The 15,095-nt window shown below is 57.8% G+C and overlaps 1 protein-coding gene across 1 annotated transcript; it reads left to right on the top strand.

The window, feature by feature from the left end:
* The first annotated feature begins 4,288 nt into the window (after positions 1-4,288).
* NLRP6 (NLR family pyrin domain containing 6) lies at positions 4,289-12,564 on the top strand. The gene is made up of 8 exons (XM_044260345.1): positions 4,289-4,304; positions 6,959-7,312; positions 7,544-7,582; positions 7,873-9,631; positions 10,434-10,526; positions 11,540-11,710; positions 11,805-11,972; positions 12,426-12,564. The coding sequence occupies exons 1-8, from the start codon at positions 4,289-4,291 to the stop codon at positions 12,562-12,564; spliced, it is 2,739 nt and encodes a 912-aa protein (XP_044116280.1).
* Positions 12,565-15,095: the final 2,531 nt, after the last annotated feature.

Raw genomic sequence — 15,095 nt, forward strand, 5'->3', positions numbered from 1 at the left:
TTGCCAATGTCACAAAATAACTCGCTGGGATTTTAATTAAGATTATACTGAATCTATAGATCAATCTGGAGAACATTGACAGCTTAATAATATTGACTCTTCCCATCCATAAACATGGACTGTTTTTCCATTGATTCATATTTTTTAAATCTTTCATCAGAGCTTTGTAGTTTTCTTCGTATAGGTCTTGTACACATTTTGTTAAACTTATACCTGAGTATTTTACCAGTTTTGGTGCTAATGTAAATGAAGCTCTGTTTGATTTGAAATTCCAGCTGTTCATTGCTCGTACACGGGAAAGCAATCTTGTACACTGACCTTGCATCCTGCAACCTCACAATAACTGCTTACTAGTTCCAGGAGTTTTTTATTCTTTGGAATTTTCTACACAGACAATCATGTCATGTATGGGGGGGAAAGTAAATTTCTTCCTTCCCAATCTGTAAACCCTTACTGCGTTTTCTGGTCTTGTTGCATAGGCTAAGACTCCCGTTGTTGATTAGAAGTGGTAAGAGGGAGTTTCCTTGTCTCGTTTCCAGTCCTAGAAGGAAAGCTTCAAGTTTCTCACCATTAAGTATGATGTTACTGGAGGGTTTCTAGCCAATCTCTTTTATTAACTGAGGAAGCTCCCCTCTATTCCTAGTTGGCAGAGAGTTTTTCTCACGAATGGGTGTTGGGTGTTGTCAGATCTCTTCTGCGTCTATGGATGCAGTGATTGATTTTTCTTCCTTAGCCTGTTGATGTGATAGATTACATTAATTGGATTTTGAAAATTAGACCAGCCTTGCATACCTGAGATAAATCTCACCTTGTTGCAGTATATAATTAATTGTATGCACGTTGGGTTCAATTTGCTAATGTTCAGTTGAATATTTCTGCATCTATGTCCATGAGAGATATTGTCCAATTTATTTTTGGTAAAGTCTTGGTGTTAAGATAATGCCGGCTTCACAGTATGAGTTAGAACGTGTTTCTCTGCTTCTCTCTTCTGGAAGAGATAGTAGAGCTGTTATTTCTTTTCTAGAATTCACCAGTGAATACATCTGTGCCTAGTACTTTCTATTCTGGAACATTATTAATTTGCGATTTGATTTTTTTTAAAGATTTTTATTTATTTATTTGACAGACAGAGGTCACAAGCAGGCAGAGAGGCAGGCAGAGAGAGTGGAAGGGAAGCAGGCTTCCCGCCGAGCAGAGAGCCTGACGCCAGGCTCGATCCCAGGACCCTGGGATCATGACCTGAGCCGAAGACAGAGGCTTAACCCACTGAGCCACCCAGGCGCCCCTGATTTTTTTAGTAAATACAGACATACTCACAATATCTACTTCTCCTTATGCAAGTTTTGATATAGTGTGTCTTTCAAGGAATTGATCTACTTTATCTAAAATGTCAGATTTGTGAGCATAAAGTGCTTCCTTTATTATCCTTTTACACATGGGATCTATGGTGATGGCCCCGTTTTCATTCTGATATTAATAATTTGTAAATTTGTAACTTGTCTGTTTTTTTTTTTAAGGTTTATTTATTCATTTGAGAAAGAGAGGGAGAAAGAGCACCGGCAGGAGGTGGAGAGGGAGAGGGAGAGAGAATCTTAAGCAGACTCCCCCCTGAGGGCAGAGCCCAATGCGGGGCTCGATCCCATGACCCTGAGATCATGACCAGAGGTGAAACCAAGAGTTGCACATTTAACCAACTGTGCCACTCAGGTGCCCCTTATCTCTTTATTTCCTGGCGAGTCTTGCTAGAGGCTTATGAATTTTATTGATCTTTTCAAAGAATTAGCTTTTCATTCTTTGATTTTTTTTCTATTAACTTCCTGCTTTCAGTTTCATTGATTTCTGACGTAATTTTTATTATTCCCTTTTTTATGCTTACTTTGGATCTAATTTTCCTTTTTCTGCCTATTTTCTCAGGGTAGCGGCTTATATTACTGATTTTAGAGCACTTTTCTTTTCTAATAGAAATGCATGGAATGCTATAATTTTCCTCGAAGCAGTGATTTAGATGAATCTTGCAAATTTTGATGTTATTTTTTCATTTTTATTTTATAATTTATATTTATATTATATCATGTGTTATTTGGAAATGTGCTGTCTAATCTCCAAATATTTGGGGATTTTCTAGATATTTTTGTTGTTGAACGCTGGTTTAATTGCACTGTGATCTCAACAGACATTGTATGACTTCTACTCTTTTCCATTTGTTAGGGTGTGTTTTATGGCCCAGAATGTGGTCTATCTTGGTGAATGTTTTATGAGCTTGAGAAGAACGTGTGTTCTGTTGGGGTTGGTTGAAGTAGTCGATGACTATCCATGATGCTCAGTTGGTTGATGGTGTTGAGTTCAGCGGTGTCCTTACTGAGCTCCTCCTGCCTGCTGGATCTGTTCATTTCTAAGAGGGGGTACTGACGTTTCCAAATATAAAAATGGATTCATCTATTTCTCCTTAAAATTCTATCAGTTTCTTCCTTAGGTATCTGGCACTGTTGTTAGGTACAGAGCCATCAAGGACTGATATATCTACTTGGAGAATTAGCCCTTTTATGCTTATGTATGTCCCTCTTCATCTCTGATGATTTTCCTTGCCCTAAAATCTGCATTATCTGAAGTTAGTTACTCCAGCTCGTTTCTCTGTTTTGGTAAGATATGATTAACACTCATACAAACTGTGTAAGTTTAAGATATGCAGCATAATGATTTGACTTATATATACTGTGAAATAAGGCCCAGATAAGTTTAGTTAATATCCATCATCTCAAATAGATACCAAAAGAAAAAGGAAAGGAAAGGGTCCTTCTTTTTCTCTGTGATAAGGACTCACAGGAATTTACTCTCTTAACATTTTTCATCCACGCGTGCCGTCCGGCAACGTCAGCCACAGCCACCGCGGCGTCTGTCACACCCCTAGTGCTCAGGTATCTTCTCACTGGAAGTTTCTACTATTCGACCACCTCCATCCGCCCAGTTTTCTTGTGATTAGTGTTAGCCTGGTGTATCTTTCTCCATCCCTCTACTTGTACCCTATCTGTGTCTTTACATTTAACGTGGGTTTCTTATGAACAACACACAGCTGGGCCACATTCTTAATCTACTCTGATAGTCTCTCTTTTAATTGGTGTTTAGCTCATCGACCATTCAAGTGACTGTTGATGTAGCTGAATTAATGTTTATCATATTTGTAACCATTTGTTATTTGGTTTCTTTGTCTCACTTTCTTGTTCTTTTTTCCTTCCACTCTTTTTCTGCCTTTTCTCTGGTTTTGAGGATATTTTTCTGTTCTCTCTCTTCCCTTAGCATATCAAGTAACTTTTTTTGAAAGCGTGAGCACAAGTGGGGAGGGAGGCACAGAGGGAGAGGGGAATCCCAAGCAGGCTCCAGGCCCAGGGTGGACCCCCACACAGGGCTCGATCTCACAAGCCTGAGATCATGACGTGAGCAGAAATCAAGAGTCAGACGCTTAACCAACTGAGCCACCCAGGTGCCTAATTTATACTTCAGAGTCCACTTAAGGAGGGCCCATCTGAAGGGATGGGGATGACCTTGACATCCCGAAATCACAGGCCTCAGGGCCCTTCCCGCGCTGAATTTGGCCGAACACACCAGAGCAGATGCACGCCCTTCCTCCATCCCTACACTCTCTCTGACTCGCCCCTCTCCGTCCCTTTGGCAAAAGGGAAACAGCACACATTTCAGGGAAGAATTCACGGTCAGCAGCGTGAAGTGCTGGGGGGGGCACGCGTGTGACGGCCTCACTCCTCTCCACCCTCAATGCTGGAGTGCCATTACCATGCCGGTTTGCAGAGGAAGAAACAGAGACACAGAGAGGTTAAGTAACTTGTCCAAGGTGGTCCAGCCATCGGATGGTGGAGGCAGGATTTGATGCCCAACATTCTGGCCGGGAGACGGTGTTCTGTTGGTGGCACTTCCTGTCTGAAACGACAGTGAAAGGGAGACTGTGCAGCGGTAAAGAACTTGCTTTCAAGAAATCATCCCGTGGAGAGGAAAAGTGAACGTGCACTTAGAAAAACATCGCACCGGCCAAGGTGGTACATCTGTCTCTGCCCGGAGGACTGAGGGTGTGTGGAGTGTCTTGGGGTTGGAATGGGGTTCACTGAAGGGTCCATGAAGGATGCACTGCGGTCTCTGGAAGTGGAGCTTCTGGAAGTGGGCCAGGGCGCTGCAATGCCGCCAGAGCCGAGCTGGGCCCACATTCTGTCCACAGTCGAGCCCTGACACACCTATGTTTGTGGTCCACTGATGGCTGCTTTGCCTCTGCAGAATCCCAGCCATGTCACTGGAGCTAAGTGAGTCAGGAGCCGGCAGATCGAGGAGCTGGAACCCCATATAGAGCTCATGACTGTAGCACCCCCAACCTCCCCTGGCATCCGAGGTCCAACTCTGCTAAGGGTTTGTCCCCAGGACCCCGACTCCTCTGCTTTGCTGGCTGTTACGCTCACCAGGGCCTGGAGTAAGGGTCTTGCCCCGCTCTGGAGCTGCCCCAGCGGAAGCGGCTTCAACACACAGGGCAGGTGCCGGACCCTGCTTTTCAGTGCTCTGTACGGACCGTGAGCTGTGTTCATGTTCACAGGAGTTCTTTCAAAGCACCAAGCACCCCCCGCCCATGTGTGCTGGCAGCAGCACCCCCTCCAGGCTCCCCGCTCCCAGCCCTGCCCTGTGTTCAGAAGCTGCCCAGTGAGGGCAGTCAAGTGGGATGGGCGGGGACCTGTCAGGAGCTTGGGGAGTAGGAGAAAGGCAGGCACTGTCCTGGGGTAGAAGTGAGTGTGGCTAGCAGACCCAAACCTGTGATAGCCCCAGCCCACCTCACGAAGACATGGAGCGATCTGTCTTAAACAGAAAAAAAAAAAAAAAAAAGAATCAGAGCGAAATGGACATCTCTGTGAGTCCCTCCTCCTAGTGGCGAGGTCCGCCAGAAGAGAGGTTCCCAGAACTCGGGTTCTCTCCCAGGGTCGGTCGGGGAGGGGGGGGTCGGTCAGTTCTCAAGGCTCCTCCTGGAAGCAGGACTGAACACAAGGATGGCTGACGGCCAGAAGGGCAGTGGCAGTTCCAGAACCCCGGTTCTTGCAGGGGGTCGCCCAGAGACACTCAGAGAGATCTTGTGTCCATCTTCTGGGGCTGCTGCGTTCCCTACTGTAAACCTAGCTTAAGACGGTACACACTTATTCTCTTGTGGTTCCAGAGGTCCGAAGTCCCAAAGCCGTTTCACTGAGCTGAGTTGCACGGGTTGGCTCAGCCACATTCCCTCCAGAGGCCCGAGAGGGCATGACCTCCCCTTGCCTTCCCAAGCCGCATTCCCAGCTTCTGGTGCTGTGTTCCCGTGCTCCCTGGCTCAAGGCCCCTTCTCCCCACTTCAGAGCCAGCAGCCTCGTGGCTGACTTTTGGTCATCTCGCGGTCCTCTGGGCTGAATACCCCTCGGCCTCTAGCTAGGTCCTTGAGATGACCTTTATGGCCCATCTGGGCGATGGAGGACAATCTGCCATCTCTAGGTCCCGAGTTCCATCACGGCTGCAGAGCCCCTTTTGTATAGAAGGGGACCTTCCCAGGTTCCAGAGAGTAGGACCTGGTATCTTTGGGGCCTGTTATGAAGCCAACTATGTCACCGACTACAGGTGCACTCACACAAACACGGGGGTCACACAGATGCACACACACACACACAAACACACATGCTTCATGCAGGCAGACGCTGTCCAGGAGAACCCCACATTCATTGGGTCACACGTGGCTGCACATCAGTCACACACACGCCTCACCTCCCCACCTCTCCCCATCCACTGCTCACGCCAGACGTGGGAAGCTACAGAGCTCTTCCCTGGCCCACGTGACAGCCTCCTCTCCCTGGTACTACTGTACGAGCCCGGGTGTCCCCTCGGCCCAAGAAGCCCTTCTTCCCGGCTACCTTCAGAGTGTCACCTATGTTGAGGCCCTAAAGTTGAAGGTCTAGTTCGGAGCCAGCCACTGTCTTCCCTGCCCTGCTGACACCTGCTCACGGCTCTCCCTTGCTGCCACGCCCTGTGGGTTTTCAGAGTACAGTAATGGGGGAAAAAGATTAGACAAAAATCAAAGGTCACCCAGCAAAACTCTTAAAGGGTGATTGTGTGCACATGCCCAGGTTCCTGAGTTCGGGAGCCTGGTGACTGCTGGACCGACATCTCAGTGCCGGCGGAGCTACAGCCCTTGGGGCTCGGGCATGGATGGAGCTGGGCAAATCCCCTAGAACTTGGCCTCCGTCAGCCTGGGGAGAGGAGCCTTTCTGATCCCTGCGTCTGCCCCAAAGCGCTCCTCCTAGGTGCCAGACTCCATGGACCAACCAGAGGCCCTCCGCTCTGGGTGAGTGCTGGCTTTCGGGATGGTCACTCGGGAAGCCCTCTAAGGCCTCGGGCCGCTGTCTCCCTGGGGCTTCACAGGCCTCATCCACGCCCTTTCCGCAACATGCCCCAGGCTCAGAACTCTAGGGACTCCATCTGCACAGAAGGCATCAGGGGCTCTTCCCTACCAGGGGCTCAGACTCAGGCCCTGGTGTGAGGTCCCCAGCCTGGGCCCCACCAAAGGGTGCAGCGAGAGCAGTGTCGCAGGGACCTGAGGGGCACAGTCCGGCTCTCCACCGAGGCCAGCCTGGCTCTGCTGGACGCTCCCAGAGAGGGAAGGAGGAAAAGGGGAGCGTGCAGGCTCTGGTAGCTGGGCATCTTGGGCTTTTGACCTGGCCTGCCCCCGCTTGGCAGGGACACAACAAGCGGGAAGGCGCCCCCTAGCGCTGGGGTCAGCGGTGGCCAGGGCCTTGGGGGAGGGGGGTACCCACTCACGACCAGGCCGCAAAGCCTGGGAGCAAAGCCCCGCTCCCCGCTCCTTGCCTCTCCTCCCCGCGAGTGTTCCCTGGAGCAACGGGGCCTCCTGGGAGTCGCTGACCGTCGTGCGCGCCCCGACCCCGGGGTCGGGTAGAGTGGGAGGCGGGGCAGGGCCGGGGTCCCCGCAACCACACGCGTGTTGACCGCCACCGCCCGCCTGCCCCCAGCACCGAGGCCTGCGCGGCCAAGGCGCGAGACCTACTCCAGGCCGCGCTCGAGGACCTGAGCCAGGAGCAGCTGAAGCGCTTCCGCCACAAGCTTCGGGACGCGGCCCTGGACGGCCGCAGCATCCCGTGGGGGCGGCTGGAGCGCGCCGACGCCGTGGACCTCGCGGAGCAGATGATCCAGTTCTACGGGCCGGAGCCTGCCCTGGACGTGGCCCGAAAGACCCTGAAGAGGGCGGATGTGCGCGACGTGGCTGCGCGACTCAAGGAGCAGCGGCTGCAGTGTGAGCGCGGGCTCGGGGGTCGCCGGGGTCCCTGCCTCTCTGTTGCCTTCCGCCCGGACAGAGTCTAGGCCTCGCGCCGCCATCCTTCCCGCTTCCCCATGCACAGCCCCACCAGGGCTGATTCTCGGGGCTCGGGTCCTGGGCGCTCCCAAGGGGGCCCCAACTCCCTCTTGCGGCCCCCGCCCCGCCCCTGCGCCTTCGGCGGGGCCTCACTGCAGGTCTCCCTTCCAGGGTTTAGCCCCGGCTCCTCCGCACTGCTCTCCGTGTCGGGTAAGTCTGTCTCCGCGCGAAGCACCCGCCCCAAGCCGTGGGGGCGGGGGTGGGGTGGGGGAGGGTAGGGTGACCCTCAGGTCTGCAGCGGAGCGTCCGCGGCAGCTGGGGGAGGAGGGTGTGCGGGACGGTGGCTGGGCGGAGGGGCTGGGGGTGCGGCAGGGGAAACAGACCTGAACCTAGCGGGCTGGGGAAGGGGCCGGGAAGGTCCAGGGCGCGGCTCCCGTCCTCGTCCTCCCCCGCTCCCCCGTTCCCTTGACATCCCCCGGCCCCCTCTCCCGCCCCCGCAGAGTACAAGAAGAAGTACAGAGAGCACGTCCTGCGGCAGCACGCCAAGGTGAAGGAGAGGAACGCCCGCTCCGTGAAGATCAACAAGCGCTTCACCAAACTGCTGATCGCGCGCGAGAGCGCCGCGCTGGTGGACGAGGCTCCGGGGCTCGCGGAGGAGCCGGAGCCGGAGCGCGCTCGGCGCTCGGACACCCACACCTTCAACCGCCTGTTCGGCCGCGACGAAGAGGGTCAGCGGCCTCTGACGGTCGTGCTGCAGGGCCCGGCGGGCATCGGCAAAACCATGGCTGCCAAGAAGATCCTGTACGACTGGGCGGTGGGCAAGCTGTACCACGACCAGGTAGACTTCGCCTTCTTCTTGCCCTGCCGCGAGCTGCTGGAGCGACCGGGCCCGTGCAGCCTGGCCCGCCTGGTCCTCGACCAGTGCCCCCACCGCAGCGCGCCCGTGCGCCAGATGCTCGCTCGCTCCGAGCGGCTGCTCTTCATCCTGGACGGCGCGGACGAGCTGCCGCCGGGACCCGCCGACGCCGCGCCCTGCACAGACCCCTTCGAGGAGGCGGACGGCGCGCGCGTGCTGGACGGCCTGATGCGCAAGACGCTGCTGCCCGGAGCCCGTCTGCTGGTGACCGCGCGCGCCACGGCCCCGGGGAGGCTGCAGGGCCGCCTGTTCTCCCCGCAGTGCGCGGAGGTGCGCGGCTTCTCCGACAAGGACAAGAAGAAGTATTTCCACAAGTTTTTTCGGGACGAACGGATGGCGGAGCGCGCCTACCGCTTCGTGAAGGAGAACGAGACTCTCTTCGCGCTGTGCTTCGTGCCCTTCGTGTGCTGGATCGCGTGCACCGTCCTGCGCCAGCAGCTCCTGCTCCACCAGGACCTGTCGCGGACCTCCAAGACCACCACGTCCGTGTACCTGCTCTTCATCACCAGCGTCCTGAGCTCGGCGCCTGCCGCCGACGGTCCCCAGATGCAGGGAGAGCTGCGGAAACTGGGCCGCCTGGCCCGCGAAGGTACCCTCCGGCACAGGGCGCAGTTCCCTGAGAAGGATCTGGAACGACTGGAACTTCGTGGCTCTAAAGTGCAGACGCTGTTTCTCAGCAAGAAAGAACTGCCAGGCGTGCTGGAGACAGAGGTCACCTACCAGTTCATGGACCAGAGCTTCCAGGAATTCTTCGCAGCGCTATCCTACCTCCTGGAGCACGAGAAGGCTCTCGAGGCACCAGCTGACGGCGTAGGGGAGCTTCTGCAGGGGGACACGGAGCTGCGAGGCCACCTCACGCTCACCACGCGCTTCCTCTTCGGGCTGCTGAACGCAGAGCGGCTGCGTGACATCGAGCGCCACTTCGGCTGCGGCGGCGTGGTTTCCAAGCGCGTGAAGCAGGATGTCCTGCGCTGGGTGCAGGAACAGGGCCAGGGTCACCCGAGGGCGGCTCCCAAGGGGACTGAAGGGACGGAAGCTCCAGAAGGCGCCGAGGAGCCAGAAGAGGAGGAGGAGGGCGAGCTCAGCTACCCGCTAGAGCTCCTGTACTGCCTGTACGAGACGCAGGAGAGCACCTTTGTGCACCAGGCGCTGCGCGGCTGGCCGGAGCTCCTGCTGGAGCGAGTGCGCTTCAGCCCACTGGACCTGCTGGTCCTGAGCTACTGCGTGAGGAGTTGCCCAGCCGGGCAGGCCCTGCGGCTGGTGAGCTGCGCGCTCGTCCCCCCGCAGGAGAAGAAGAAGAAGAGCCTGATAAAGCGACTGCATGGCAGCCTCGGCGGCAGCTCGTGAGTCCACAGGCCCTGGGTGGGGGATGGGCACCCTGCGTCCCTCTGCGCAGGGGGAGGCCGCCCACGCCCGGAGGCCTGTTCCCCCAAGGAGGAGCCCGAGCCCTCTCAAGGAAGCCTCCGATGTCCATCTGTCCATCTCCCTCCGGAGGGGCCCTTGCCATGCCAACTCCCAGCCGGTCCCCTCCGAGACAAACCTCTTACCACGGCCATGTGACTGTGGTCCAGCTTTCTAGTAAGTTCTGGAATGCACTATGCCAGCTGTGCCCTGAGCTTTGTACCTGCTGTTCCCTCCACCCAGAACACTGTTCACTGCCTGTCGTCAGTGCTCTGGCAGGCTCCCCCAGCGGGCCTGGGACCCCTTTGTCCCCAGAAGTACCCCATAGACCACTGTATGCCATGACTTCTGCCCATGTCTATCCCCCTCACCAGACCCTCAGCTCCTTCAGGGCAAATCGTCTTAGCTCCAACCCAGCACTCAACCCAGAGCTCAGCATCTGTTGACATAATGACTGTCGGGGTGTTGGCAGGGGCTGGGGCTGGGGCTGGGGATGCCTGCCGCAGGTGCAACCACCGACCCGTCCTGGAATGACGGCGACACCCCGCACGCACAGGCCGCACTCACAGAGGCCGCTTCAGCAGGGAGGCGCATGAGGCTCCAGAGGAGCAGCTTCCCTCTGGGTTTGGAGTGAAGAGGGTGGAGGGGTCCCGGCTCAGTTTGGGGCTGAGGACAGAGGCAGCTCTGACACCTCAGGACCACAGGAAGGAGGGAGGGACTTTACCTTGGTCTCTCTCCCACCAGTTCACAAGCCACCACGAGAAAACCCCAGGCCTCTCCACTACGTACACTCTTCGAGGCCATGACTGACCAACACTGTGGTCTGCACAGCCTGACGTGAGTGACCGAGCCCCCACCCTCCCTTGGAAGGGATGCAAAGCAGGATAGTCTGGGCAGGGACAGAGATGTAGCCCTGGCTGGAAATGGCCAAGGGGAGTCTGGTGTCCCAGGATGGGGTCAACAGGCTGTGCCCACTCAGGACGGGGAAGGAGGAGGGGGTGCGGATCGGGGCTCCCTCACCAGCTTCGGTGGTGGTTAGGAAGGAGGGTTTGACCGCAGTGGAAAGCGTGGTGCATTCTGGGGGGGGAGTAGGGAGGACCAGAAGGTATTTTCCTTCCAAGAAAGGAAACAAACAGACCAAGGATGGCTGTGAGGAGCTTCTGGAAAGAGGGGTTCCTGGGCAGCCCCTCTGAACTCTCAGGGGCAGCGGAGGGAAGTGGAGGGAAGTACTCGGGCCACAGGCTTTGAGTCCCGGCTGCCTGCCGCTGAGCCCTTGGGCAAGCCAGTCTGTCTGAGAGTTTCCTCCCCTGTGAAACTGAGCCAGTAGGTTTTGCCTCAGCAGGCAGCGAGTAGTGGGGCATGGCGACGCGGTCACTTGGCCTGGTGGGAGGGTACTCCAGCAACCTGGGAAGAAACAGGGCAGTGATCAGCAAGCTTGGTCCACCCACTCAGCCCTAAACTCAGTGCATGAAAAGGTTCATCACAGCATTGTTTCTAAAGGCAGCGAAGTAGAAACAAGCCAACCGCTTGATTGCTGGGGACTGGCTAACTGCAGTTAAACACGTGGCAGTAAGATCTAAACGGGCTCTTCAGATGCTGGGAGAGAATTGTGCCGTAAGGGCAAGGTGTGCAGGCCTGCCCTCGCTCGGATGGCCCTGGCGCCCCAGGCACACACGTGGAGACAAAGGACAGAGAGATCTCTGTTCCTGCCGAGCCCCCTGTCCCCGGACTGAACCTCCCCCTCCCCACCCCCACCCCCCCCAACACACAGGAGTGGCCAGTTTGCCCAGTGGGCTATAGCCAAGCAGCCAAGGGGCCTGAAGCCAGACCTACGTGCCTCTTGCCCACAGGCTGTGCCGCTGCAGACTGCCGGACTCCGTCTGCCGAGACCTCTCCGAGGCCCTGAGGGAGGCCCCCGCCCTGAGGGAGCTAGGCCTCCTCCACAACCGGCTCAGCGAGGCAGGCCTGCGGGTGCTGAGTGAGGGCCTGGCCTGGCCGGAGTGCCGGGTGCAGAAGCTCCGGTGAGACCCGGCCTGGGAGAGGCCACGGGAGGGACAGGTTGTGGGCCAGGGAGGGGGGTGTCCGCAGCGGTCCTGAGGCTCCTCCTCCCCCAAGGGTGTGGCAGCCCGGCCTTCAGGAAGCCTTTCAGTACCTCACCGGCGTGCTCAGGCAGAGCCCAGCATTGACGACCCTGGAACTCGGTGACTGCCAGCTATCAGAGCCCATAGTGACCAACCTGTGTGCGGTCCTCCAGTACCCGGGATGCCGCCTGCAGACCCTCAGGTAGAGGCGTGGGCGGGAAAGGTGCTGGGGACTCGGCCTCTCAACCATGGGTTGGGCTGGGTGCCTGGGGACTTCTCCCGGATGCTGAAGGGGAACCCCCCCCCCCAGCAAGCACTCTCAAACCCAGCCCCTGGAGACCCGTGCTCCAAAGCCCTGCCCAGCCCTTGGCCTCAGCCGCTCTACCAGACTGAAATGTCCGTGTGTCATCTGGGGCCCATGGCAACTCTGGGCCAGTGATCCCAACACCCTTTGCTCCCCAAAAGGCTCTGGGCCCAAGCCCCTTCCCCCAGCCTCTGACGCCCCTGAGTAACGACCTCCTGTCACTGTGTCCCTTCAGCACTGCCTGGGCCAACAGCCCCATCACTGCCCCCCACTGGCCTGTCACGGTCCCCCTAGTCCTAGCCTCAACTTCCCCACCCTACCCCCTCTTGTGCTCTGTGCGCGCGGCCACAGGCTGACCTCCGTGCAGCTGAGCGAGCAGTCCCTGAAGGAGCTGCAGGCGGTGAAGACAGCAAATCCAGGCCTGGTCATCACCCACCCAGCCCTGGACGGTCACCCCAGGCCTCCCGCAGGACGCAGCAGTGCCCTCTGAGTTCCTGAAGGCCGGAGGAGGGCTCAAGTCAGCCCTACGGAGTGGACTTCCTCATCCCAAGGGCAAGAGGACACTGCTGTCAGCTCTGGGCAGCTCTTTTGAGCCTGAGTTGCTGGGGGCAGGCAGATGGGAGGTCAGGACGCACGTGGTCTCTTACCTGGTCGGGGATAGGTCCTGGGACATGCCCCTCCCCCCACACCCTGGGCACATGTTACCTCTCTGTCCTCCACACCAGCGACCCCTCCTCCCCCAAGCTCCCACTGCTGCTCCACCCACCTGCCTCTCCTGGGGCCTCCAGCCACACACCCCCCCCAACGCAGACGCCTCCAGCAAGGACAATGGCACTGAGCGCCCCAGTCATGGAGCGCCTGCCACACGTCCGCCTTTAGCTGGTGCGTTCCGCACAGACCACTGATCCCACCCCCACCCGCACTTCGGGCCCCACAGTGCAACTCTGGCCCTGCTCCCGGGGGGCCATGCGGGGGCTGACCCTGACCAAACGTGGGCAGGTCGCCATTCCTCCCCAGGGATTCAGGTCTTTGAAGCTGTCGCTGAGGCTGTGTGGTCCCAGTGCAGAGGTGTCTGCTCACGGCTAGGCCTTCGGGGATGGAGCCCAGGGCGAGGCCTGGAGCAGCCGCCAGGACGGGGGGGGGGGCGGGGGGGGGCGGGCTGTGGTGGTATGGGGTTGGTAGGCCGCCTACCCCCACCCCACACACGGGTGACATGTTCCGCTTTGGGTTTGCTTCTGTCGGCTTCTGTTGCACGTCGTCAAGCACCCTCACAAGGGCTCACGTCTTTTCTCTGGCCACCAACCCACCGGTATGGGGGGGCTCTATTCCCCATCCCCGCGAGAGGAAGCCGAGTGAAGCCGGAGCCGAGCCACAGCACTCAGCCCCCCGGTGCTCGGGCCTCTGCTCCACACGGCCGGCCCGACGAGCTCCTCAGACCTCGGTCCGGGTGGAGGAGAACCACGGAGTCAACACCTTCCCCTCCTGGGGGGACGTCCCCTCCATGATCACCTCTCAAGTCCGGCGTTCACTCCACAAAACAGACAAAAATCCCCAAGCCTGACAGGAAGAAAGACAATAAACATGTACAGACGGGCCGACCGGTGCTTTGGGGGAACATGAAGTAGCGCAAAAGGCAGACAATGGAGTCGAGGCTTTCGGGTTACAAGGTCAGGGGTCTAGGGAGGACAGGGCATTTGAGAACAGAGGGATGTGAGGCACCCAGCCCTAAGAGCATCTTGAAGGAACTTGCTCCAGAGAAAGCAAGAGCCAAGTACAAAGGTCATGAAGAGGAGTGTCTTAGCCCCCTCCTCTATCAAGACAAAATACCACACATTGGGGACTGGGGAAGGGTTTATTTCTCACCATGCTGGAGGCTGGGACGTCCAAGGTCAAGGTGCCAGTCAGTCTGGCATCTGATGAGGGCCCTCTTCATGGTGGCAGAGGGCTGTCCCCTTGCTGTCTCTTCACATGGTAGAAAGGGAGCCAGCTAGCTCTTGGGCCTTTCCTGTGAAGTCGGTAATCCCACTCTTGACAGCTCTTGACCTAATCACCTCCCAAAGGCCCCACTTCCAAATACGGTCACACTGGGGATTAGATGTCCACTGATGGATTTGGGGGCACACATTCAGTCCATGCCTGGGCTGTTGCAGAAGCAGCAGGGAAGCTAGTGGGGCGCCGGACACTAGCGCAGGGGGTCAGGGCAAGTTCAGGGATGCTGGCTCCTCCCCGTGAGGTGGGCACCGCTGCAGGCTTCCGAGCCGAAGACACCGTCCCACGGGGTCAGTCTCGGGGTGGCTGTGGCCCAGTGTTACCAAGGACCATAGAGGGCAGAGGAGAAGCACATGGTGAGGGCCATGTTTACCCAAGAGGACGACTTGGTCTCAGAGGTTGCAGTGGGGAATGGGGAGAGCTGGCAAGCCCTGGCCAGTGCAGAACCACGGGACTCGCTAGGTGGAAGTGGCTGTGGGCCCAGGAGGGGCCTGAGCAGCTGGTCCCCCGCAGTTTCCTACACCCGACCTGGGGGAGGTGGCAAGTAGCGCTGGTTGCAAGGGGTGTGTTGACTCGGAGTCTCTGGCTGAGCCCGGTGGTCAGAGCACAGGCAGGGCAGAGAGGCAAGGAGGGCGCCCAGGGCCCAGCGCTAGAGTGACCGCATGGGCAGGTGGGGAACCAAATCTGAGAGCAGAGGCCCCGGAGAGTCCGAGGGTGGGGCCAGAGCCAAGGGAGGGACGGCTCCTGGAGGACCGCGTCGCCACCTCTCCGAAGGGGAGACACGGAAGCTCGCGGAGACACGGAGGAAACGGACGCCCGAGCGGGGCAAGCGCCGACCAAAGGCCCTGCCCCTCTCGTACCCGCCCCAGGACGCCTCCCTGGGGTCCGAGTTCAACCTGTGCCTCCCGCGCACTTTCCCGCGAGCGACACCCGCGCAGCTGCAGCGGCCGGTCAGCGCGCGGACCAGCGCGGCCCGTCGCCCGCCAGCTGCCCCGCCCCGGGGGTGGCGCCCGGCTGTCCCGCCCCGCGCGG

Source organism: Neovison vison, chromosome 7 (assembly GCF_020171115.1).
Source record: "Neovison vison isolate M4711 chromosome 7, ASM_NN_V1, whole genome shotgun sequence".
NCBI classification, from domain to species: domain Eukaryota; kingdom Metazoa; phylum Chordata; class Mammalia; order Carnivora; family Mustelidae; genus Neogale; species Neogale vison.

Excerpts from the sequence above, each read along its gene's own strand:
- NLRP6 (XM_044260345.1), top strand. Across the intron at positions 9,632-10,433 it reads GGCAGCCTCGGCGGCAGCTC|TTCACAAGCCACCACGAGAA; the intron begins GTGAGTCCACAG and ends CTCTCCCACCAG. Across the intron at positions 11,973-12,425 it reads TGCCGCCTGCAGACCCTCAG|GCTGACCTCCGTGCAGCTGA; the intron begins GTAGAGGCGTGG and ends GCGCGGCCACAG.